Source organism: Sorex araneus, chromosome 2 (assembly GCF_027595985.1).
Source record: "Sorex araneus isolate mSorAra2 chromosome 2, mSorAra2.pri, whole genome shotgun sequence".
Lineage (NCBI taxonomy): Eukaryota > Metazoa > Chordata > Mammalia > Eulipotyphla > Soricidae > Sorex > Sorex araneus.
In genome coordinates this window covers 211,875,219-211,901,228 of record NC_073303.1, presented here as the reverse complement: position 1 = coordinate 211,901,228, position 26,010 = coordinate 211,875,219, and the positions used below count along the sequence as shown (strand labels likewise).

The 26,010-nt window shown below is 48.6% G+C and overlaps 1 protein-coding gene across 2 annotated transcripts in view; it reads left to right on the top strand.

The window, feature by feature from the left end:
- NEDD4 (NEDD4 E3 ubiquitin protein ligase) overlaps positions 1-21,949 on the top strand; it is a 135,681-nt gene extending 113,732 nt beyond the window's left edge. For both annotated transcript variants that reach the window (XM_055128166.1, XM_055128165.1), the window contains 11 exons: positions 2,700-2,929; positions 5,227-5,348; positions 5,435-5,505; positions 8,178-8,273; positions 8,768-8,841; positions 9,062-9,122; positions 14,842-14,901; positions 15,001-15,108; positions 15,847-15,943; positions 18,536-18,608; positions 19,015-21,949. In XM_055128166.1, the coding sequence (XP_054984141.1) occupies positions 2,700-2,929; positions 5,227-5,348; positions 5,435-5,505; positions 8,178-8,273; positions 8,768-8,841; positions 9,062-9,122; positions 14,842-14,901; positions 15,001-15,108; positions 15,847-15,943; positions 18,536-18,608; positions 19,015-19,117 (1,095 nt within the window). In that variant the 3' untranslated portion in view covers positions 19,118-21,949. The remainder of the gene's footprint in view (positions 1-2,699; positions 2,930-5,226; positions 5,349-5,434; positions 5,506-8,177; positions 8,274-8,767; positions 8,842-9,061; positions 9,123-14,841; positions 14,902-15,000; positions 15,109-15,846; positions 15,944-18,535; positions 18,609-19,014) is intronic.
- The last annotated feature ends 4,061 nt before the right edge of the window (positions 21,950-26,010 follow it).

Sequence of the window (26,010 nt, the reverse complement as noted above, 5' to 3'; positions counted from 1 at the left end):
TGCCTCTCCCTGATGATCAGTGAGGAAGAGCACCTTCTCAGGTGCCGTTTGCGCGGCCGCAGTTTAAACTTGGTTCCTACCTGGTCCTCAACACCTGGTGTCCCAGGAGCGAGGCCGGCCGGGCACGGCGGAGAGTCCCGTGTGCTGGAGTCCGTGTAAGCGTGGCGCAGGCGTGTCCCGGGTCCTCATCACAACATCACGAGACCCAGTGCCGCCTCGTCTCCAGGTCACAGCGGGGGCACCTGAGCCGTAAAACACCGGCTCAGGGAGTGGAGCCCAGACAGAACCAGCTGATCCAGAACCTCGCCCTGGACCCACGGCCCAGCCCAGACCCGGGAGAGTCCCCTCGGCCACTGTCTCCTTCCCGGGCCTCCCGGCTGGTCCCCCTGCTCCTGACCTGTCCCCCAAACGTGGCCCTCTCCGGTGCCCGCTCTGCCACTGTCCGAATGTCCAGTATTCCGGCTCTCTGCAGCCTCCGTCCCTCCTCTCCTTCCTGTCTCCCAGCCCTCACAGCTGCTGCCCGGGCTCGTCCCGGGGCCCCCAGCCCCTCTCGCTTCCCACCAGGACACTCTCCGGAGGCCTCCTTGTTCCCTGCCTCTGATCACAGGGCTCCATCTTCGCTGGCCTTCTGCAGCCTGGTTTATGCCACAGTTAAGCAGTTTTCCTCTGTAAAGTCTCAGAATTAATTGCATATATATACCCCCAGGGGCTGGAGCGAGAGCACAGCGGGGAGGGACCCAGGTTTGAGTCCTCCGTCCCTCTCAGCCCGGCAAAGCTACCGAAGTATGCAAGCTCCCCATGGTGTTTTCGATATGCCAAAAAGAGTAGCAACGGGGCTGGAGTGATAGCACAGCGGGTAGGGCATTTGCCTTGCATGCAGCCGACCCGGGTTCGATTCCCAGCAACCCATATGGTCCCCTGAGCACCGCCAGGAGTATTTCCTGGTTGCAAAGTCAGGAGTAACCCCTGTGCAGCACCAGGTATGACCCCAAAAGCAAAAAAAAAAAGTAACAAGTCTCACAATGGAGACCTTACTGGTGCCCGCTCGAGCAAATCGATGAGCAGCGGGACGACAGTGATAGTGATATACCCCCAGATGATAAGCTCCTTGAGAGCTCCACGTTTGTGACCACATTTTCACTCCCTTTTTCTTTTTCTCTTTTCTTTCTTTTTGTTTTCTTTTTTCTTTTTTGGCTTTTGGGGGTCACGCCTGCCATTGCTCAGGGGTTATTCTTATCTCTGCTTCCTCAGGAATTACTCTTGGCAGTGCTCGGGGGACAGTATGGGATGCAGGGGACCGAGCCCGAATTGGCCACATACAAAGCAAATGCCCGACCACTGTCCTTTGGCTCCAGGCCTTCCCTCCCTTCTTCTCTCATCCGGGGTCTCCCAGACTGCCTCCTGTCACAGGCCTGGCTCGGGGCAGCCTCCAGGAAATGTGTGCAAAGTTTGCTCCCACCTTGCTGGCGTCTTGTGTGAAATGGATTTTTTTTTCCCAACCCAGTCATCTATTTTCTTTTTGTTTAATTGCATACGCAATCAAAGAAACTGCTTCTGTTTATATTGCTTATGTGTTTACCGTGTTTTTTTCCAGGGAACTCTTATTTTCCCTAACTATATTGTGGATGAAATTGAAATTTTTTCATAAACGGACAGAACATCGATGGCATGTTTACTGTCTGTGGTTTCTAGTTGAAAGTATGGAAGCACTCAGAAATAAATTACGGGGGGCCGATAGTTCAGCAGGTCGGACAGATAGTACAGAGCGATAGTACAGCAGGTCTTGCATGGAAACATCCTGGGTTGGATTCCCAGCCTCCCATGGGGTCCCCCAAGCACCGCCAGGAGTGATTCCTGCGTGCGAGCCAGGAGCAACCCCTGAGCATCGCCGGCTGGGGCCCCAAAACCAAAACAGAAAGAAATGACAGAGTCAGCTTTATAAAAATTATAAGCAACACTACCTAAAAGCATAGTCATCCACATTCTCACCCCAAGCCAAAGATTTCCAAGAGGGGCTGGAGCGATAGCAGGGCCGGGAGGGCATTTCCTTGCACGTGGCGGACCCGGGTTCGATTCCCAGCATCCCATATGGCCCCTTGAGCACCGCCAGGAGTGATTCCTGAGTGCAGAGCCAGGAGTAACCCCTTTGCATTGCCAGGTGTGACCCATAAAGCAAAAAAAAAAAAAAAAAGATTTCCAAGAGATTGGCAAGGCGAAGTCACCCCTGCAGAGCAGAGATGTCCCCCTTCTTCGTCCATCAGACGGAGCTGGTCAACCGTTTCCCCATCGTGCCGTGGGAAGGAGGCAATGAGCTACCCCCTTGCAGTGCCGGGAGCCAGGCAGTGCTGGGGTCCGAGGATCTCAGTAAAGCAGCTGGGCCAGGAGGGGGGAACCGTACAACAGAGCGAAGCCTTGAAGCCACAGGCTGCTGGTCAGCCCCCTGCCCCACAGTCGTCACCTCCACCTGCAGCCTCTCTTTCGGGCACGCGCGGTAGAAATCGGGACGGATCGATGATTCGAGACCAGGGCGCTCGTTCCTCCGGGCCAGGGGGCTCAGGGCGGGCAGGCAACACAGCCGAGGTGTGTTTTCCTGGGACGAGCACCCGGGACGCAGGGTGGAGGAGAGCGAGTTGGATCTCGCGGCGCGCAGGGGTGCGGCGAGGCGCTAACCGCCGTGCTCTGGCGCGCTGCGTTTCCAGAACGACATTCCAAACAAGTTCGAGATGAAGCTGCGCCGCGCCACCGTCCTGGAGGACTCGTACCGGCGCATCCTGGGCGTGAAGAGAGCCGACCTGCTCAAGGCGCGCCTGTGGATCGAGTTCGACGGGGAGAAGGGCCTGGACTACGGCGGCGTGGCCCGCGAGTGGTTCTTCCTGCTCTCCAAGGAGATGTTCAACCCCTACTACGGGCTGTTCGAGTACTCCGCCACGTGAGTACCCTCGGACGGCTACATAGGAGGGAACAAAAATCAGAGTAACGGGACTGGAGCGATAGCACAGAGGGTAGGGCGATTGCCTTGCATGCAGCTGACCCGGGTTCGATTCCTCCGTCCCTCTCAGAGAGCCCCGCAAGCTACTGAGAGTATCCTGCCCACATGGCAGAGCCTGTTAAGCTCCCCATGGAGTATTCGATATGCCAAAAACAGTAACAACAAGTCTCACCATGGAGACGTTACTGGTGCCCGCTCGAGCAAATCGATGAACAATGGGACGTCAGTGCTACTAGAGTAACAGGAGTTGAAAATAATGAAAAATAAGTAATCATTTCCACACATAATGGAACTTGTCAGATTCGAAGGAAATAGATATAACAGTGAACCAGTGAAGTGACTATGTTAGAACATTATTTGCATTTTATATTGTATTAAATCATATGCATTCTATAGATATGTTATAAATCTGTACTGTATCTATGAATGTTATCTTGAATAAATTATATTTCTATTATATTTACAGGGGAATGAGACCTGTTATTGTTACTGTTTTTGGCATGTCAAATACGCCACAGGGAGCTTGCCAGGCTCTGCCATAACAGGTCTCATTCCCCTGACCCTGAAAGAGCCTCCAGTTGTTGGGAAAGGCGAGTAAGGAGCAGCTGCTTAAACCTCAGGGCTGGGGGCAAATGGAGACGTTACTGGCACCCGCTCGAGTAAATCGATGAACAACGGGATGACTGTGATACAGTGATTATATTTACAATGGATCATACATGTCATAATTTAGTGTTCTTCAGGAAGAATGTCACTGTCATCCCGTTGCTCATCAATTTGCTCAAGCAGGCACCAGTAACATCTCCATTGTGAGATTTGTTGTTACTGTTTTTGGCATATCGAATACACCACGGGGAGCTTGCTAAGCTCTGCCATGCGGGCGAGATACTCTCGATAGCTTACCGGGCTCTTCGAGAGGGGCGGAGGAATCGAACCTGGGTCGGCTGCATGCAAGGCAAATGCCCTCCCGCTGTGCTATATGGCTCCAGCAATCAGAAAGAATGATTCTTTAAACTGTGATTATTTTATCACACAAAGTGTACGGTTTTCCCCTTTTAAGGGCATCGTTCTGTGGCCTTCAGTGCATTCGCATCATCCTGCAGCCACTGCCAGCTCAGCCCAGCACTTCTCTTCCCAGACAGCACTTTCATCACCCACTGAGACCAAGCCCGTGAGAGACAGACTCTGTTTCATCATAGCTGCCATTCCCTCCTTGGTCTCCCCATCCCAGAAACTCTGAGAAGTGGAACCCCAAAGGCTGTGTCCCTTTGTGGCCGGCCTGTCTCATTCCACAAAATCAGCCGTGCACATTCTGCATAGCACGTGGCACTGTGGCCTTCCAACTGGGTGGTCTTTAGGGATCACTCCTAGCTCTGTGCTCGGGAGCTACTCTTGACTCTGTGCTCAGGGATTCCTCCTGGCTCGGTGCTCAGAGATCACACCGGCTTGAACTCAGGGGACACTCTGCAGTGCCCCGGATCTTAGAAGGCGCATGCAAGACAAGCATCTTACCTGGTGGACTATCTCTCTGTCCCTCTCCTTCCTCGGAAAGGCTGGATGCTCTTCCCTGAGGCTTGCACCCCACATTCGTTTACCCAGTCAGCTTTGGGTACCTTTGAGGAAGAAGGGACTTTTTCAGATTATTATTAAAGTTAGGAGTCTGGCAGGCTAGAGTGGTAGTGCAGTGAACAGAACACTTGCCTTGCACACGGCCAACCCAGGCGTGACCGTCAGCCCCTCCTCTAGTCCCCCGAGCCCCACCTGAAATGGCCTCTGAGTGCAGAGCCAGGAGTCAGCCCTGAGCACTGCCGGGTAGAGCCAGAAACAGACAGAACAGAGCAAGCCGGCAGTCTCCTGGGGTTTTGATGAAGATAAACATCGCAAAATGAAGAAAATCCGTAATTCCTGTTCTTTTGTGTTAAGATGTTTGTACGAAACGTAGAGAGGGACCATTCAAATGTGGTTGTCTCTTTCTCTTTCACGGTTCTACATCGGCTTCCAAGATTATGAATGTTCCTGTTTGAAGGGACGCCATTGCCGTACCCCATTGCCACACCACACGGGGGGGGGGGGTCGGGGGGCTCTCCCTCACCCTCCACTACTCCACTGTCTTCCCGCCCACTCCCCATGTGGTTACCCTAGTTCTGTGGCCAAGATCGAAGGGTTTGTTGTCATTGGATATTTGCTGTGCCCTTGCTTTTGTTTCTTGACATTCCTAAGTGTGATTGCCTCTCCAGGGATAATTACACCCTGCAGATAAATCCAAATTCTGGATTGTGTAATGAAGATCACCTGTCTTACTTCAAGTTCATTGGCCGAGTAGCCGGAATGGCAGTTTATCACGGCAAACTGTTGGATGGTTAGTATTATGCAGAGAGCTGTTTGACGGATGCGGTTATCTGGTTCCACTTGCTAATCACTTTAAACCTATTTGATTTTTGCAAGGTTTCTTCATCCGCCCGTTTTACAAAATGATGCTGCACAAACCAATAACACTCCACGATATGGAATCAGTGGTAAGTTTTTCCACCTAAAGTGTAAAGGAAGTATCATTTAGCACGCAACTGAACATTTTGAGAACTTGGCTTTTAATTATATATAAATTTTTTATTTAATTTTTTTTTTTTTTGCTTTTTGGGTCACACCTGGCGATGCTCGGGGGTTACTTCAGGCTCTGCACTCAGGAATTACTCCTGGCTGTGCTTGAGGGACCATATGGGACGCTGGGAACTGAACCCGGGTCAGCCACGTGCAAGGCAGACTCCCTACCTGCTGTGCTATCACTCCAGCCCCAAATTTTTAACTTTAATGTTCAAAATACATGAGTATTTTCCTCAATACTTTCCTATAAAAACTCTTGAACATATGATAAGGTTGAAAGAATTTTACTGTGTACATGTAAAGGAAATTCATACTTAGAATGCACCATTGGAAGTTTTCAATAATTTGTCATCAGAGCTACCTGTTTTTTGCTCTTTTCGTTGATCCATCTTATTTTTTATGCATTTCAAAGTTGCGAGTATTGATAAACTTTCCCCTTAATCTAACAACACTAACATACAACATTTTAAGGTATCTCTTTCATCAATATTTGTATTGTGGTTGGGGGGGTGAGGTTTGGGGCTACACCCAGTGGTGCTCAGGGCTTACTCCTCTTGCCACTGTGCTCAGGGATCACTCCTGGTCGTGCCAGATATTGAATCTGGGTCAACTGTCTGCAGAGTAAGTGCTTTACCTGCTGTCTTATTATCATGCTGCATGTATTATCTCCCCTGCCCTGAATTGTGATCTTCTGTAGCAAACAGCACATTTCTTTTTTTTTTTTTTTTTCCTTTTTGGGTCACACCTGGCGATGCACAGGGGTTACTCCTGGCTCTGCACTCAGGAATTACTCCTCGCAGTGCTCAGGGGACCATATGGGATGCTGGGATTTGAACCTGGGTCGGCCGAGTGCAAGGCAAATGCCCTACCCTCTGTGCTAGCGCTCCAGCCCCAGCAAATGGCACGTTTCTAATCCTGGGTGCAAAGACAAGGTCCGAGTGGTTGGCCACTCCAAGAGCTGCCACCCAGGGCTGGTGGGGTCCTGACGCAGCCATCCAGGTGGCCTCCCTGCTGAGCACCCCCCAGTCGGGTTCCCAGGGGTTCCCAGAACACCCCTTCCTCCGTACCTGACACGCTATTTATCTCTTCCCTAAAATAACGTCACGAATGTGAACAAGATTGTTCTTTCTAAATCCTAAGATTGCACATCTACTTGATTTTGGTTTCTGAAGTTCGGTCTTTAACTTGAAATTTTCCCTTCAGACTGATGGATACAGCCCACAGTCTCACAGGCCATTTGAGAAACTCCCAGGGGCTCCCAGATGGGGTCTGCGGAGGTTAGGGTCCCCTAAAGCTCGTCTACGTGACCCTGGAACTAAATAATAAAATCCCTACCTCCACTGCTTCCATGCAAGAAAAACATTTCTACATTTTTTAAAGCATACTTAGAAAGCATCCCATTGGGGCTGGAGCGATAGCACAGCGGGGAGGGCGTTTGCCTTGCACGCAGCCAACTCTGGTTCAATTCCCAGCATCCCACATGGTTCCCCCGAGCACTGCCAGGAGTGATTCCTGAGGGCAGAGCCAGGAGGAACCCCTGAGCATCACTGGGTGTGACCCAAAAACAAAAACAAAAAACAAAAGCATCCCATCGAGGCTTTGCGAGCTGATGAGATGTTACAGTGGGCCTTGACCTCTGTAGCTAACCTGGGTTTGACCCTCACATGCTACCCCAGAGCTGCCAGGCACGATCCCTGAGCACAGAGCCAGGAGTAAGCCCTGAGCACCACCAAACAGGGCCCCAAAACAAAAACAGCATCCCATAGATTCATGCGTATTTATCTCACACTAGGCATATCTCCCCTTTTATCGTGTATGAACGAGTGGGAAAACTATCCAACATTTTTCTCATCCTTTGTCCGATTATTCATACCCTGGGCAGACTCTCTTTGTAGGATTAGGCTGTTTCATTTTTGTTTTGACGTAAAGAGAATTTCAGGGGCCAGGACATAGCTCAGGAGTCAGAGTGCATGGCTCGTGTGTATAAGAACTCAAGTTTGGGGTCGAGAAATAGTACAGGGTGGGGGGCTGGAGCGATAGCACATCGGGGAGGGCCGCCTTGCATGCGGCCAACCTGGGTTCGATTCCCAGCATCTCAAATGGTCCCCTGAGCACCGCCAGGAGTAATTCCTGAGTGCAGAGCCAGGAGTGACCCCTGTGCATCGCCGGGTGTGACCCCCCCCCAAAAAAAAAAGAAATAGTACAGGGGTTCAGGCACTCTGCTTGCATACAGCCATCCGTGGTTCAGTTAGCGTTTTATAGGGTCCCCCAAGCCCTGCAGGAATCACCCCCTGAGCACAGAGCTAGAAGTTAGCCCTGAGCACCACCAGCTGTTGCCCTCCCCCGCCCGGCTTCCAGAATAAAAGGACCCAAGTTTGGTCTCCAGCACTGCATGACCCCCGAGCACTGCTGAGTGAGTCCTGTGGGTCTCACTGGGCCTGAGCCACGTGGAGTCACTAGGCTGAGCACTCAGCTGACCAAACACTTTGGCTGAGTTTCACCAGGAATGACCCCAGGGCCACTGAGCACTGTTGGGGGAAATTCCCCAAATAGTACAAATCTGAAATATCCACCTCTCTCCTTCTAGGACAGTGAGTATTACAATTCCCTGAGGTGGATTCTTGAAAATGACCCCACTGAATTGGACCTCAGGTTTGTCATAGACGAAGAGCTCTTCGGGCAGGTTTGTACACTTTCATGTATTAAAATGGCACACAAGTTAAGAAACAAACATTTGAACTTAAGTTTGATGTTCAGTAGCACATATTTCACGTCTATCTCTATGTCCTGTCTATTTCCCAGTAGCAAAAGATACTCGACAGGAATAATTCTCAGCAAAAATTATTATTTTCCATTTTCTTAGCTAGCAATGAATTTCATTGACAACATCAGATTCTGGGGGCTGGGGTGATAACTCAAATGACGAGAAGTCACCCTTTGCGTACAAGAGGGCACGCATGCAATCCCTGGTACCGCCTGGTCCCCTGAGAACTGCCAGGAACAGTCCCTAAGTTTAGATGTGGGAATAACTCTCCCAATATTGTTAGTTATGGGTCTTCAAAGACAAAAAAAAAATGTCACGTGCTGGTACTGTATGTACTTAATTTCTTTTCTTAGAATAACATGAACATATTAACATTGGAATGTTAGCATATTAAGATATCTGCTTCATTTTAGACACATCAACATGAGCTGAAAACTGGTGGATCAGAAATCGTTGTCACCAATAAGAACAAAAAAGAGTATATTTAGTAAGTGTTTTTCTCATAAGTATTTTACCACAGTTAGTACATTATCGATGGAATAATTTTGTACTTTATTTTCATTCTCTTCTTGTCACAGTGTCTTATCACCCACTTTTTTTTTTTTGCTTTGAGGTTGGCTGGTTCTTTATGTTTTTGTTTGCAACTACAGTAAATATACCTTAAATTTGTTCCACATGGAAACATCAACATGTTTTGTGTCTTTCAGTCTTGTGATACAATGGCGGTTTGTGAACCGAATCCAGAAGCAAATGGCTGCTTTTAAAGAGGTATTTGGGAGTTTTACTTGTTTGTTTTATATGTAGCACTGTAGCACTGTCTTCCCGTTGTTCATCGATTTGCTCAAGCGGGCACCAGGAACGTCTCCATTGCGAGACTTGTTGTCACTGTTTTTGGCATATCGAATACGCCACGGGGAGCTTGCCAGGCTCTGCTGTGCAGGCAGGGTACTCTAGGTAGCTTGCCGGGCTCTCCGAGAGGGACGGAGGAATCGAACCTGGGTCGGCCGAGTGCAAGGCAAATGCCCTACCTGCTGTGTTATCGCTTTTCTTTATATATATTTATATATATATATATTTACTTATTTATTTATTTAAAATGTTTTATTAGGGAATCACTGTGATGTACAGTTACAAACTTATGAGCTTTTGTGTTTGCATTTCACTCATACAGTGATCGTTGACCCATCCCTCCACCAGTGCCCATTCTCCTCCACCAATGGTCCCAGTATTCCTCCCACCACCCCCACCCCATCCCCCACCACCCCACCCTGCCTCTGCTTTTTGTTCCCTCTCCTTTTTGGTGTTGTAGTTTGCAATAGAGGTACTGAAAGTAGACTATGGACCGAACATGAAGGCCACTCAATACCTTTATTGCAAGCTCCATATATTTTTTATCTCATAAAACAGTCTTATGTTTCTGATGTCATTGGATCTCACTGGGTCAAAAATGAGCCTATGACTTGCCATTTAGAAACATCTAAATCCGGCCTTGGTCCTTACACAATACTGAGTGGGTGACTGCTTATCTAAAACGAGATCATTCCACAGGCCCCACCAGCCCACACCAACATCCCTGTCTCAGCTGTCATTCCCCCCCACCCCCCGCCACCACCAGGCACTTGACAGGGCCTGAGAGAGCGCAGGAGCCAGAGCCACCCCTTGCTTCTCTCCCTGTGGGGTCCTGCGTTACAGGCTGGTCTACCGCTGGCTTTCTCTTCCCATCAGCTGCCGGGGCGCTTCACCCATGAGAGACAGGGCCCCTCTGTCTTTCTCGCTGTGTTTGATTCATACCGGGAACTCTCAGGGCCCCTCAGCTTCCCGGCACAAATGAATCTGAAGTCTTCTATTTTTTTTTTAAACTTTCTATTAAATCACCATGTGGAAAGTTACAAAGTTCTCAGGTTTATGTCTCAGTAATACAATATTCAAACACCCATCCCTTCACCAGCGCCCATATTCCACCACCAAAAACCCCAGTATACCCCCCGCCCCCACCCCTACCCCCTACTGTATAACTAATGAATTTCACTTCATTTTCTCTTTACCTTGATTACATTCCATAATTCAACACACAACTCACTATAGTTGTTGGAGTTTCCACCCAAGAGAGACAGACCTACTACCAAGGAAGCATTTGATAATTAGTTTTCCATTGCTGGAAACGAAGAGATATGTAGTCCCACTGCTACAAGTACATAACTCTCTCTTTTTTTTTTTCCTTTTTCCTTTTCCCTTTTTTTTTCCCCCCTCATCCCCCTTCCCTCGCCTCATAGTATGGTGTACGCCACGCCGCGTCGGCAGCGTGGGGCTTTTGCTTAGTTCACAGTCCAGAGAGGTGGCTGCTACATTAATAACCTTCAATATTTCAACAAAAACTTACTGTTATTATTTGGAGTTTCCCCCCCAAGTCAGACCTGTTCAAAAGGAACCGTTTCACATTGTTGACAATTATAAATGTTAAGTCTATAGGTTTTGGATTTCTGTATAAAGTCCAGGAAAAATTCTGCCAGAAATTGCATAGCCCAGCTCATAGTCCCAGTGCATTGCTGTAAGAAGTCTCTGGAATCAAAGTCTTTAGGCGCAGAGGGTCCACTTCACGCTCAGCGGCTCCGGATTTATCTGGGCCGAGGGCGTGCCGGTTACACCCCCTTCCCATGAGTTCCTGGGAGCCCCAAAAGTAAAAACCAAATACCTGTGGGTTTGGAGTCTCAGAAGATGGCGCCTGCCACGTGGGTGCCGCCAACCCGCCGTTTTCCGTGCAGGAAGACAGGGTGGGGAGGAAAAAAAATCTACCCCCGGCAGCACAGAGTTGTAGCCCAGTTCGGTGTCCCAGTGCATTGCTATTAGATGCTGCGCTGGATGCCCGAATGTGTTAGATCTCTGGAATCAAAGTCTTTAGGCGCAGAGGGTCCCCAAATCTGAAGTCTTCTGCGCCGTGCCTGTCCCATCCGCCTTGACGTGGTGACTCCGTGCAGGTGTGAGGCCACAGCTGCAGGCTGTGCTCTCAGGGGGAGTCTGCAAAGTGGGGGAGGCAAGGAGGTCAGCTAGCCCAGAAAACGCATAGTCTAGTCCAGGGAAGTGTGAGAGGGTCGAGGCGGGAGCGGGGGGGCGGATTGCAGTGCTGAGCCAAGTGAACAGCAAGCTAAAGTAAGGCTGAGAGGCTGAGTGAGTACAGAAACAGCCCCCAGCCTGTGTACTTGGTGAAAGGAGACTGTGGCTCCATGCTATTTATTTTTATATCCCACAAATAAATAGAATGAATGCAGTCATTCTCTATCTGCCCCTCTCCTTCTGATTTATTTCACTCAACATGATACCTTTCCATGTCCATCCATTTACAGGCGCATTTCATGACTTCATCTTTCTTAACAGCTGTGTAATATTCCACTGCGTAGATGTACCACCATTTCTTTATCCATACATCTGTTCTCGGGCACTCAGGCTGTGTCCAGCCAGCTATGGTGAATAGTGCTGCAGTGCACATAGGAGTGCAGATGGTGTTTCTGCTGTGTGTTTTGGGGCACCCAGGGCATATTCCCAGAAGGGGTATTGCTGGGTCAAATGGGAGTTCAGTTTCTAGTTTTCTTAGGAGTAACCATATTGTTTTCCAAAAAGGTTCGACCAGTTGGCATTCCCCGCCCCAGCAGTGAATGTAAACTTTCATTTCACAATGAGGTAGACTTTCTCCCTGCATCCATACCAGCACTGGTTGTCCTTATTCATTTGGGTGTGTGCCAGTCTCTGTGGTGTGAGATGACATCTCATTGTTAGTTTTGATTTGCATCTCCCTGATGATTAGTGATGTAGAGCATTTTTTACATGTGCCTTTTGGCCATTCGAATTTTTTCTTTGAGGGAAGTTTCTGTTCATTTCTTCTCCCCATTTTTTGTTGGGGGAGGGTTGGATGTTTTCTGAGGGGTATATAAAAAAAATAGTATGAAACAATATCCAAGGTCAGGGATAATGGACCAGGAGGACTCTTCACTGGTTAGAAATTACCAGAAGGTGTGTGTGTGTGAGGGAGGGGGGGTGAAGAGTAGTTAAGATGGAGGAGAGTGCATCATGACAACATTAGTTGGAAAAGATCACTCTGGACAAGAACTGAGTATTGAAAGTAGGTAAAGGGATATACATGATAACCGTTTGGTATCTGTATTGCAAACCATAATTACAAGAGTGAGAGAGAGAGAGAGAGAGAGAGGTGCCTGCTATAGAAGGCTGGGGTGGGGGGTGCTTTGGAGTGATGAGAGGGAAACTGGGGACATTGGGGACATGAGTGCTGGGAAATTGCACTGGTGAAGGGATGGGTGTCAGAACATTGGATGACTGAAACCCAGTCATGAATAGCTTTGTAATGCTCTATCTCACAATGATGAAATAAAATTTAGAAGTAATATTTTAAAAAATGTTAAAAAATATATCAGATCATTTACATCTTAAGAACCTTTACTTAGGGGGAGTGATAGCACAGCGGGTAGGGTATTTGCCTTGCACGTGGCTGACCCGGGTTTGATTCCCAGCATCCCATATGGTCCCCCGAGCACCACCAGGAGTGATTCCTTGAGTGCAGAGCCAGGAGTGACCCCTGAGCATCACCACGTGTGACCCAAAAAACAAAAACAAACAAAACAAACAAGAAAAAACCTTTACTTAATGACTGAAATTGTTCTTCATGAGTTTTTAAAGCACGCTATTCTTCTCTCCCCTGGAGATTAAATTTAACATTCTTCTAATGTGAATGTGTTTTTTCAGTGATTTTTTTTTTGTAGGAAAAAAATTAAGGTCAGGGGCTGGAGTGATAGCACAGCGGGGAGGGCGTTTGCCTTGCACTCGGCTGACCCGGGTTCAAATCCCAGCATCCCATATGGTCCCCTGAGCACCGCCAGGGGTAATTCCTGAGTGCATGAGCCAGGAGTGACCCCTGTGCATTGCTGGGTGTGACCCAAAAAAGCAAAGAAAAAAAATTAAGATCCTTTCACCAAAAAAGAAAGAGAAAAAAATAATAAGAAGAAAGGAACCTGAGGGCAGAGGGATGCAGGCAGATTCAGAGTCGAGAAGAGGCTTGTCCACTGGCGCTTTCTCTGGGGTCCGTGAGGGGCGGCAGTGGCTGACCTGGATTTGATCCTGGCCGCCCGTCTGGCCGCCCTGCCCCAGTACTGCCAGGAGTGGGCCAGGAGTGGGCCAGGAGGAAGCCCTGAACGCTGCTGCACAGGGTCCCCAAAACAAGAACAAGTCAGGGAGTGAGGGGGCTCAAAAGAACTCCGCCAGGAGGAGCAGGAAGAAGAATCCGTGTCGTATTTCTTTTCCCTGGCCTCGGGCTGGGCTGCTCGTCTTTCTGGGAATGTTGCTAGGTGCCCGGTGCCGGAAGTGGAGCCCAGGTCGGTGCCCGGTGCCGGGACTGGATCCCCGGCTCCTGCAGGCAAAGGCAGTGCCAGCCCCGCCTTGGGGCTTCTCTCCCCAGCCCTGGAGGGTTTGATTGCTGTTGGGTGGGTGCAGGCAGCTGTGGCCTGAACGGATTGGAAACGGCAGCAGATGAGATGACCGGGAAACAGGTTCTGCGAAACCCTCTCTCTCGGGGAGAGGAAGCAGGGGGGAGAGAGGGAGAGGAGCAGGAGAGGGAGGGGCGAGTGGTCGCTGTGAGGCGGTGGCTCCGTGCTGTGGGTCGCCTCCCTGTCTGCCCGCTGAGTGTCAGGGCGCGCGCTGGGAGGCACAGGGGAAGCCTGACACAGCCCCGGGAGAGGGGCAAAGACCTCCACTGCGGCAGGCCCCGGGGTCTCTGTCAAAACACCCCGAAGCTCAGTGCCAGACTGTCCGTTTATTTGTCCTGCTCGCCAGCTCCTAAAAACACATTCTTCCCAGTACCAGGGGGTTGGCTCCGTGGCTTGGAGGCCGGCCTCACACGCTGGGGGAAAGGCAGCTCAGCTAGAGAGGGGAACATAAAGTAAAATGTGGTTGGAGATCCCGCGCGGGAAGGGAGATCGTGCTGGAAGTAGACTAGAGACTGAACACGATGGCCACTCAACACCCCTATCGCAAACCACAACACCCAACTGGAGAGAGAGACCACAGAGGCGGGGTGGGGTGGGGGGGAATGGGACTGGGGGGTGAGAGGGATACTGGGTTTATTGGTGGTGGAGAATGGGCACTGGTGGAGAGATGTGTTGGCGAACATTGTATGAGGGAAACACAAGTTCGAAAATGTGTGAATCTGGGGCTGGAGCGATAGCACAGCAGGGAGGGCGTTTGCCTTGCACGCAGCCGACCTGGGTTCGATTCCCAGCATCCCATATGGTCTCCTGAGCACCGCCAAGGGTGATTCCTGAGTGTAAAGCCAGGAGTAACCCCTGTGCATTGCTGGGTGTGACCCAAAAAGAAAAAAAAAAAAAGAAAATGTGTGAATCTGTATCTGTACCCTCATGGTGATTCACTAATTATTAAAGAATAAATTTAAAAAAAAAACAAAAACACATTCTTTCCCCGCCCCCAGGGATTTTTTGAACTGATACCCCAGGATCTCATCAAGATCTTCGACGAGAACGAGCTAGAGGTAAGACACACGGTCTCGGCCTTCGAGGGGCGCCTTGCAGAGCCCCCCCCCCCCGAGCCCGCGCTCCGGGCTGACCCTCTCGGGCGTGTCTCGCTGCAGCTTCTTATGTGCGGGCTGGGAGACGTGGACGTGAGCGACTGGCGGGAACACACCCAGTATAAGAACGGCTACAGCGCCGGCCACCAAGTCATCCAATGGTTCTGGAAGGTAATCGGAAGCAGCCCCCTCTTCAGAAGTCCTTGTCGCCGGGGTTGAGCCCGGTTTCTCGGTAGCGTTGGTCACGGGTCGGTAAGGCGGGAAAGAGAGCAGAAACGATGCTCGGTTTTGTGCTGTGTACCTCTGCCTTCTGGATGTGTCCCCTCCGTGCTTATTTATCAGTAAATCAGCCCGTGGCTGGCGGCACTGACGGCTCACGGGGTGGCCTAGAATCTCAGCCACGCACCCACACACGCAAAGCCGCCCGTGGGCATTCTGGGGTTCCCGTGTGGCTCCTCTACTTGGGACTTCTTTTCCTCGTAGAGGAAGAGGGTGTAAAGCCCCTACGAAGTGTCAGTAGATCACTGTAGCACTGTCATCCCATTGCTCGTCAATTTGCTTGAGCGGGCACCAGTAACGTCTCCATGGTGAGACTTGTTGTGACTGTTTTTGGCATATCGAATGCGCCACGGGGAGCTTGCCAGGCTCTGCCATGCGGGCGAGATACTCTCAGTAGCTTGCTGGGCTCTCTGAGAGGGGCGGAGGAATCGAACCCGAGCCAGCCACATGCAAGGCAAATGCCCTACCTGCTGTGCTATCACTCCAGCCCGTATAAGAACTTTCTGGTTGCTGCCCTGGTGAACCCCCTGGGAAGCACAAGCAAACATCTCGGTTCCAGTAAGTGACGATTGATGCTTCGGAGCATCTGTCACCCAGAGCTCTTCTGAACACTGTCTTCTTCCGCTTCAGGCTGTTCTAATGATGGATGCTGAGAAGAGGATACGGCTACTCCAGTTTGTCACTGGCACCTCCCGGGTGCCCATGAATGGATTTGCTGAACTCTACGGTAAGGATTGGCCACAGAGCAGCAGAGAGACAGCATGAGCCCAGGCAGGAGGGGAGCGCTAAGGAGTGACACACAGGCTTTGCATGCTGGGGCTTGGGTTTGGAACTCAGCAGTGCCAGGAGCCACCCCTACCCGCAGCACTCCCAGGTGTGGCCCCAGAATAAAACTGTAGCACTGCAGCACTGTTGTCCCGTTGCTCATCGATTTGCTGGAGCGGGCACCAGTAACGTCTCCATGGTGAGACTTGTTGTTGCTGTTTTTGGCATCTCGAATACGCCACGGGGAGCTTGCCAGGCTCTGCCGTGCGGGCGGGATACTCTCGGTAGCTTGCTGGGCTCTCTGAGAGGGGCGGAGGAATCGAACACGGGTCGACCGCGTGAAAGGCGAACCTCCAACTGCTGTGCTATCGCTCCATCCCTATATATATATGTATGTGTGTATATATATGTGAAATATATATATATATATATATACTGCTAAAATCTCAGGGCTGAGAGGAATAGAGATGTTACTGGTGCCGGCTCGAGTAAATCGACGAACAACATGACAGTGACAGGGATGACAGTGATATAGTGATGTATATATATGTATATATATATGTGTATATATATTACACTGCATACAGTCCTATATATAGTCATGTGATCACGTGATCACGAGTCCTATATATAATATATAATATAAACACACATGTATATGTATGTCTGTGTGTATGTCTAGAGACAGTCTAGCTGGAACTCGGGCCTTTGCAAGAGCAACAAAGCCAGGGTTCTCAGAACTCGAACTAGAAGGACTGCAGTCTTGGGAATGACAGAGTTGGATTTTTCATGCAAATCAGTGCTGTGTCATATTCTGCATGCTGGCCTCCACTCTCTCCTGGTATCCTGTTTAAGCTTCATTTCTTTTTTGGGGGGGGGCTGTCACACCCAGCGATGTTCAGGGCTGACTTCTGGCTCTGCACTCAGGGATCACTCCTGGTGGGTGGACCATGTGGAGTTCTGGGGATCGAACCCTTGTCGGCTGCATGCACGGCAAATGCCTCACCTGCCTACTATCACTCCGGCCCCTGAGCTTCCCTTTCGTCTGTTTTCAGAATCTGTCAGACCACAGCCACTTCTCCACCCCCCCACCCCCGTTCCACTCACCCCGCAAAGAATGAGATGGGAGCGTTTCCACTCTCTCCTGCCTGATAGAATTTCTGCCTTTCTCATTTTGGTGGCTGCACTTGACTCCGTTTAGCCCATCCTCTGACAGTAGAGAAAAATCAGGCAAACCCCCTCCCCATTTTTAGCTCCCCTTTCCTCTTTCCAGCATATGCCAGGCCTAGAGTGGCTGCACTGACTTCATGAATGGCTTGAAATTCAGGGAAACGGTCCCAGCCACAGAGCCAGAGTTGTCCGTGGTAGGATATGAATTCAGCATTTTATATCTTTACAAAAAGAAGTGGAAAAAATACTTCCGAGAGTTAGGATTACCGTGTGCTATCTGAAAGCTAATAAGAATTATGTTACGTTCACATTCCATTGGCGTATTCGATATGCCAAGAACAGTCACAACAAGTCTCACAATGGAGACGTGACTGGTGCCTGCTCGAGTAAATCGATGAACAACGGGACAACAGTGCTACAGTGCTACATGTCCCTTGATTTAGAGGAAGTTTTCACAAAGTGAATGGTTTAAAGGAGTGAATCTAAGAGTTTCAGTAACTGGGAAACATTTGGATTCTACATTTTGGAAAATCAAAACTGACACAAGTTCTGAGATTTTAGCTGAGCATAGTTGTGAGATGTGTGAAAAGAATGTGGTTTTTTGTTGTTTTTTTTTTGAGAAAAGTGTAGTATTGGGGATATTGGATATTTTCGCCTTGCTTCTGACAATTATACTCACATATTTGAATGTGATTATATGGCCCAGAGAAGAATTTGGAAAGTTGTACCCACATCAGATTGTTTGCATCAATTACTTGAGTAGTTGGGAAGTGTTGAGAAATTTGAGCAGGGCGAGTTTAGTGAAACTACTAAAAGGAAAAAGCTTTTTTTAAAGTGTTCCTGAAAGAGCAGGATCATCATGTATAACTCGATCACATGCACACACACTCTTGTTTGTAGACACGCAAGCATAACTGTAGGGTGTTTATTCACATTGAACGATAGGATTTTGGAGGCCAATTTTACATTCTTCATTTTGTTTCGTTCTATTGCTCTAATTTTTTTTTTGCAGGGAGATTATACAATCAGAAAAAAATTAAAACTGTTTTCCGGGCGATTCTACAAAAGACAGAAAAGACTCGTTTTCTCTGAGGCCTTGCGAAGGCAGTGGTGTCTGGGAATGTAGCTGAGTGCAGGGCCAAGGGGCAGCAGAAATATCCCTGCTGGCTACCCGGGAGAGGAGCGACCAGTGGTTACAGATCAACCAACAGAAGCAGCCCTGGTCTGGTGTCGCTTCCCTGGGCGGCCATCAGGCATGGGCTCGACGTCAAAGAAACAGAAACGAGTCGCTCCCTTTGTGCTCAAGTTGGAACCGTAGGAAACGTGGCTTGTGAACTGTGCGGGGAGGATGGGTCAGAACCACAGCAGCTTTTCTTTCTTCCAGGATCAAACGGACCACAGTCATTCACTGTCGAGCAGTGGGGTGCCCCCGAGAAGCTGCCCCGGGCCCATACCTGGTAAGTGTGGCTAAAAGCCCGAGAGAACAGGCCCGTGGAAAGCCGAGCCCCTCCAAGGGTGAGTCGCAGGAGAGAAGCTCTCGCCCTGTTGCGCTGCTCTGAGGTAGGTGGGGGAGGGAAGAGGGGCCCCCCAGTGCAGAGGTGACCTTCTAGGGAGGTCTGGGCTGGCAGTGCAGGTGTGGGGCAGGGAGAAGTCCCTTACATGTCGCCTCCGGGGCATGGATGATGAAGAATTGTGGAGGTGAAACTGACAGAGGAACCCCAGACGTGTGAAGGCCCAGGCCATGCAGAGTAGTTCCCACCGATATGTGCAGAGACTGTGTCCTTCGGGCCTCTGAGTGTCGGTGGGTGCTCTCAGACCATCACCGTCTCCCTCTCCATGACCAGCTCCTCTCTGCTCTTTCAGCTTTAACCGCCTGGACTTGCCGCCCTACGCGTCGTTTGAAGAATTGTGGGACAAGCTTCAGATGGCAATTGAGAACACTCAGGGTTTTGATGGAGTCGATTAAGTTCCACCTAACAGCCGGTAGTGTTTTACTGCCACTTTTTTTTTTTTTTTGGTATTAAATAAGCAAAATCTTGGCGTAAAATTTTCCAGGAAATTACTCAAGCGGCCATTGCTTCTTCCCGGGTTTTGAAGAAAATAAAAACATTCGAAGGAGTGTGACAGTTCCACCAGGGTTTCACTTCGTTTTTGCTCTTTCAAATTCACACTGTCGGATGGAAGTCCTGTGTGCGCGGAAGAGTGACATGTCCTTAACATTTATCCCTTTCATCGCATGTCCCAGGCAGTTCTTTCTTAAACTACTGAGATTATAACTGTGAAAATATTTGTGGGGAAGTGTCATGTGTGGAAATTTGTGATGCTTTGCGAGAAAGGAAATGGAAATCTGGAAAAAAGAATACCTTCATTCTGAGTAAACTACACACTACTTCAAACTCTTGAGATTATTTATTATTTTGTAGACCTGCCTTGCACTTAAATCCCAGATCTTTTTAAAAACCTTAACAGTATTTAGTCTGTATTTCTCACCACCTGAATCACTTGGCATAAACTTCGTATTCATCTGAAGAGTATTTGACTGTTAGTATGTAGTTTTGGTTCATAAAACTGGTTTGTAAAACATATGAAGTAAATTTGACCTTGCAAAAGGTGAAGAGTATGAAGGCTTTTCTTTAGCCTCTTGATCCTGAGGGTTCATTGGTATTGTCATTACTTTTTCATGTCTTAATTTTGTTAAAGAATTCCTTCTTTAAATATTAAACTAAAGATCCACCAAACAGTATTTCTAAAATATGCCTTGAAGAACAAAATTAAATGTGTAATACTTGCTTCTATTGGTTATTCTTTACACTTGCACAATTGTTTAGTAAAGTATATGTTTACAGGATTTATTATGTTTACAGATAAGCTAACTTCTCTAGTACATTTTTATATTTGTAGCATTTCTCTTATGTCAGAAAGCCAAAATTTTTGTCTTAAAAAAACAACCAAAGAATAGTTACAATGTGTAATTGGTGTTAAATTTATTACTGTATTTTGTATGCTTTTAAAAAATATTGTTTACTATGAAAAAAACGTTGTTTTACTGTAAATCTCATGAAGCAAAATCTGCAGGTAGGATTCTAGTTTAGCCAAACTAATGTACGGTAGAAGAACTGTGTGCGTGGATTCAGTGAACACTTACTGGAGTATCTGCCACCTGCACAGTATGGGCCAGAGCCTGTGTTGAGACGGCTGCTTCCAGGACCTCTGGCTCCGTCCTGTCCTCAAGGGACTTACAAACTCGTAAATGAATTCGTGAGCGATCAAAAACCAGGGTGAGTGGAATAAGGCAAAGGAAAGATGTTGCTCTGTGCCTGTCAAGTATGAAGTATGCCAAGACTGCATCCCATGTCTCAGATCGATGCTAGAGTGAGAACATGGAAAATGTTCTTGAAGAATTAAACCTATTTCTATGGCATCTTGGTGATTTTGGTATAACTGTTAGTACGTGTTCTGAATTTTCTTATACATGTATGTAGTCTGGGAACTGTGAAAAGTGCTTCTGGCCATTGTTTGAAGTTCTGGGGGGGTATAACCCAGGGGAGACTTTGACAGGTCTCAGAGGTGAAAGCAGCAAAGCCATTTTCCAAAAACACCACATCAACAGCTGACCTTGGGCAGTCACTCACAGATCAGTGCTCCTGCTTCATCTTTACCTGTGTTCACTTGCGTTCAAACAGGACCACCTGGTGTGGGTTTCTCATCTGCTGACTATTTAATCAGACCAACTCACTCAACCTCTTGGGCCTCCTATTTATCAGCCAAGTGAGAGTCATCACACCTTTTGTCATTTTAAGATTGTTGTAAGTTCCGCTGAGATACTCTGTGAAGTATCAGTCAGAAACTGCTTCATGCTGCGCATCTGATGTTATCAAAAATCCAGTGTGTACCCCAACTACACTCACAAGGAGAACCGCTTCATCCTAAAGTGAGATGACAGCAAATAGACAAGGACGTAGGAACATGTAATTTTGACTGCCTGGAGATATACATGTACCCTTCAGTTGATCTACATATATAGAGACATTTTCATCTATAGAGGAATCTTACTCTCAGAATGCAGTTTGCCCTCATAAGTAAGGTCATATGAATCTAAGCACCATTGCATTTTGGAATGTTCCTATCCTGTAGAACTGAATGCCAGAAACTATTCTTGTTAAAATAAGATTTTACTACAGTATTATTTAACTGCCACTTCCAAGAAAGATCATTGCAGGTATCAGACCTTCAGAAAACATGAAGCTTGCTTTTCACTTGATTTATTTTTTTCGGATGATGCTAAGACTTGAGTGAAACAGGCTCACCGTGAGACCATATCTACCCACACCAGCACAGAACCGCCCTTATCCTCAGGGATGATCAGATTTTCACAACACGGACCCGCATCCCACACAAAAAAGTGTCTCACACTTATTTTAGTGATAAAGAGTAAGTAGGGTCATTTTTGAAAAGCAAGGACATGATATTTTTCTAGCCATTATAAGACATTTAACCTATATTTTGTCTAATTAGATACATTTTTCATATTGACATAAAATTGTATTACAATGGTATATAAGCTTAACTCAAATTTAACTTACCTGTTTTCATGTTCATTGATAATGCTGGAACTATTCCTTCTGACTATGAAATTAAACAGCTATTTAATTATAAGCCATTTGACCTTATTTTTAAAAATTCAATAAGGAAGATATGTATATATCAAGATTAATGTATCAGAATGTATTGCATCCTTGAAAGTATAAATCCTTGTTTAAAATTCTTGCTGCCCCAAATAAAAGTCTGTTCTAATTTTTGGAAAGCAGTTGTGATTCAGTTTTACAAGAGAAAGATTTCCATGTCAGCATTCTGGGTGATCTCCTCTAGTCTGGTTCTTTGCAAAACAGGATTCTCAAGGAGTCTTGACTTTTCAATCTGATGAACTTGGAGGATTATAAACTTTTTTTATTAAGACACTGATTTATAAAGTTATTCAGACATGCAGTGTTCCGGCACTGACCCCACCACCAGTGTTAACCTCTCTCCACCTGTGTTCCCAGGCTCTCCCCCCTACACCCCAAACCCAGCTCACTTTTTTTTTTCAGGTTTGTTTATTTATTTATTTATTTATCTATTTATTTATTTATTTATCTATTGAATCACCACCGTGAGAACAGGTACAAAGCTTTCTGGTTTAAGTCTCAGTCGTACAATGATCCAACACCCATCCCTTCACCAGTGAACATGTTCCACCACCGAGAACCCCAGTAAACCCCCCTCCCACCTCCCACCCTGCCTGTGTGGCAGATGATTTTCACTTTACTCTCTCTGTACTTTGATCACATTCAATGTTTGGACAGAAAACCCACTCTTACTATTTGGAATTTTCCCCCAACAATCAGACCTGCCGAAAAGGCACCATTTGATCATTTGTTTTCTATTGCTGGTCATGAAGAATATATGATTTTGGATTTCTGGTATTTTAGTAATTCAGTCCTCCAGAGTGATTTCTGCCAGAAGCCGCTGGGTTCTGAAATGGGTTCGTGTGCCTCTGGGATCATGGCCGTTCAGGAGCAGAGGAGCTGTTTGTGGGTGGCCGCTCAGGAACTCGTCTGGGCGGGGAGCAGCGCCAGTACCACTTCCCCATCCCGAGATTTCCCGCGCGCCCCATCACTGCAAACTCATGCCTCCCTCCAATGGGCTCTGAATGATGGCGGTTGCCATGCCGCGGCCGAAAGGAAAGACCGAGGGATAAAAACCTTTCCCCTCCCAGCCCAGCCCAGCCCCCTCTTTGACAGGCACTTTTTTTTTTTTTTTGTATTTGGGTCACACCCAGCATTACACAGGGGTTACTCCTGGCTCATGCATACAGGAACTACTGGCAGTGCTCGGGGGACCATATGGGATGCTGGGATTTGAACCCGGGTCAGCCGTGTGCAAGACAAATGCCCTACCCGCTGTGCTATTGCTCCAGCCCCTGACAGGCACATTTTTAAGTTTTCTTTATTGTCCTTTGGATATCTGCTCTCAGTGCTGTCGGCTCTATGCTTTAAATACTTACAGCACCTCCCCCTCTTCCCCACCAATGTACCCGAGCCTTGAACCCTCTCCCTGTGGCCTCGATCTACCTCTTACTTTCATCCTGGATTTTTTTTTTCTTTCCCTGACCTTCTGATTTCTAGGGGGGTTTGGTTGGTTTGTTGTTTGGGGACCACACCTGGCAGTGCTCAGAGATCACTCCTGGAAGGACTTAGGTTGAACCAGAAATTAAACCCAGGTCGTCCGCACACAAGGCAAGTGCCCTGCCCACTGCACTGTCGCTCCATGTCTTTATGTCGGCAACCTAAGGTCATGGGTAATCGTGGCCCCTCTTTGGTATCTTGCATTCCCTTGCCCCATCTTTCTCTGTGCCACAGAGATGTGAGATTATCGGTGTTTGTCCTTCTGACTTAATTCACATACCATCATATCCTCCAGTTCCGGCCAAGGTGCTTGATTTCATCCTTCCTCGCAGCTGCATCGTATTCCACTGTGTATACGGACTCGACCTGCATTCTCCACTATCTGTTGCTTGACACCTAGGTTGATTCCATATCCCAGCCATTGTGCTAAGTGCTGCGGTGGATCATGGTGTGTTTATGTCCTCTTTGTAATTTTTTTGGATTTGGGGGGCCACGCCTGGTGGTGCACAGGGCATACTCCTGGCTCTGTGCTAATAGATCACTTGTGGCACGGCTCAAGGGACTATACGTGGTGCCGGGAATCAAACATGGGTCAGCTGCGTGCAAGGCAAACACCTTCATCCTGTGTACTATTGCTCTGGCCCTTGTTTAGTGCTCTTTGGGCCTCCTGGATCAGTGCAGATGTCTCCCTCCAGAGGAAGGGAGTTCTCACCTTCTCTACCATTCTTCCCTTTCTCTTTTTCCTCTCCTAGATTTCCTATGGACTGGGGTGATAGCACAGCAGGTAGGGCATTTGCCTTGCACGCAGCCGACCCGAGTTCGATTCCCAACATCCCATAGGGTCTCCCAAGCACCGCCAGGAGTAATTCCTGAGTACAGAGCCAGGAGTAACCCCTATGCATCACCGGGTGTGACCCATCTGTCACTGTCATCCTGTTGCTCATCGATTTGTTCAAGCGGGCACCAGTAACGTCTCTCATTGTGAGACTTATTGTTACTATCTTTGGCATATCCAATATGCCACGGGTAGCTTGTCAGACTCTGCCGTGGGGGCTAGATAGTCTCTCTCTGAGAGGGGCAGAGGTATCGAACACGGGTCGGCCGCATGAAAGGCGAACGCCCTTCCACTATGCTATCACTCCAGCCCAACAAGCAAAAAAAATTACTAAATAAAAGAAGACAGAATATTAGTCAAATTTCTCAAGGACTGTATTCTTCGGATACAGTGAAAAGACAGCCTGTGTCCTAACTGCCATTTCGAACGTTATATTTTCATGAGAAACCGAGTTCAAGGTGTACATTCAGAATTCAGCCTCTTTCCCATCTTCCTCTTCAGCCTCTGGAAGTGTCCAGGTTAGGAGGAACCATCCCTGGGTCTTGGAGCAGCACTTACCTTGCAGGCAGCTGACCCCGGTGGGACCCCCAGCACCCTATCTGGTCTCCAGGCCGTGCCAGGAGTAAGCCCTGAGCATAGCAGGATGTGATCCATCCTTACCTCCCTGCACCATGGGAAGGTGTTCATTCAGGTGTTCAGACACAGAAGGTGCTCTTCTGTCTGCTAAAATCCAGACGACAGTGATAGTACGGCAGGTCTGGCACCCGCCTTGCCTGTGGCTGACCCCCAGGTTCACTCCCAGCAGCCCCCCAGCTGTGGAGTGATCCCCTGAGCCTGTGGGAGTGATCCCTGAGCACAGAGGCTCAGGTAAGCTCTGAACACAGCTGGGTATGACCTCCCTCCCCCACCCACGCCAAATAAATACATAAAATCCAGGCTACAGCTGTCCATCCCAGGTCTAGGACAGCCCCCACCATTCCTGCCTTCGAGTCATTCCCCATATATGCAGGCCTGGCCCGGCCCAGCCTCCCCAGGTGGGAGGAACCCCCCTCCCCCCCGGTGAGGACCCGTAGGGGCAGACACGTGTTTTCTGTAAAGGTTGTACATCTGATGAGGCTGGAGTGATAGCACAGCGGGGAGGGCGTTTGCCTTGCACGCGGCCACTTGGGTTCGATTCCCAGCATCCCATATGGCACTACCAGGAAGAATTCCTGAGTGCAGAGCCATGTGTGACCCCTGAGCATCGCCGGGTGTGACCCAAAAAAAAAAAAAAAAAGGTTAGACATCCAAGCGTGAGCATCTCGGACCTCATGTTGACTGAGGGACCTCACTGCGCACAAAAGTAGGCTTCTGGGGCCGGAGCGATAGCACAGCAGGTAGGGCGTTTGCCTTGCACGCGGCCGACCTGGGTTCAATCCCCGGCATCCCATGTGGTCCCCTGAGCACCGCCAGGAGTAATTCCTGAGTGCAGAGCCAGGAGTAACCCCTGTGCATCGCCAGGTGTGACCCAAAAAGCAAAAAAAAAAAAAAAAAAAAGTAGGCTTCTGTCTCTTTCTTGAACTCAGAGCTCATCCTCAGCCTAGGTGTCCCTCCCAGTTTTTCCTTTCTCCTGTACAAACACTTTGCTGCTGGAGAACCTCTGACCACTCCCCAAAGCCAGATCACGGACCCTAAGCCTGTTCCCCAGAGTCGCAGTCAGCTCTCCGCTCAGTGCTCAGTGTGAGGGAGACCGCCCCCTTGAGCTGACTGCCCCAGCGCCCTCCGAGCCCTGACCACCGTGTGTCTCCGTCCCCGCTGCCTTGGGGCACCTCCTGTCCCTAGAGGGGAGGGAAGAGAGTTCCAAGGGCCGGAGCGCAGGCC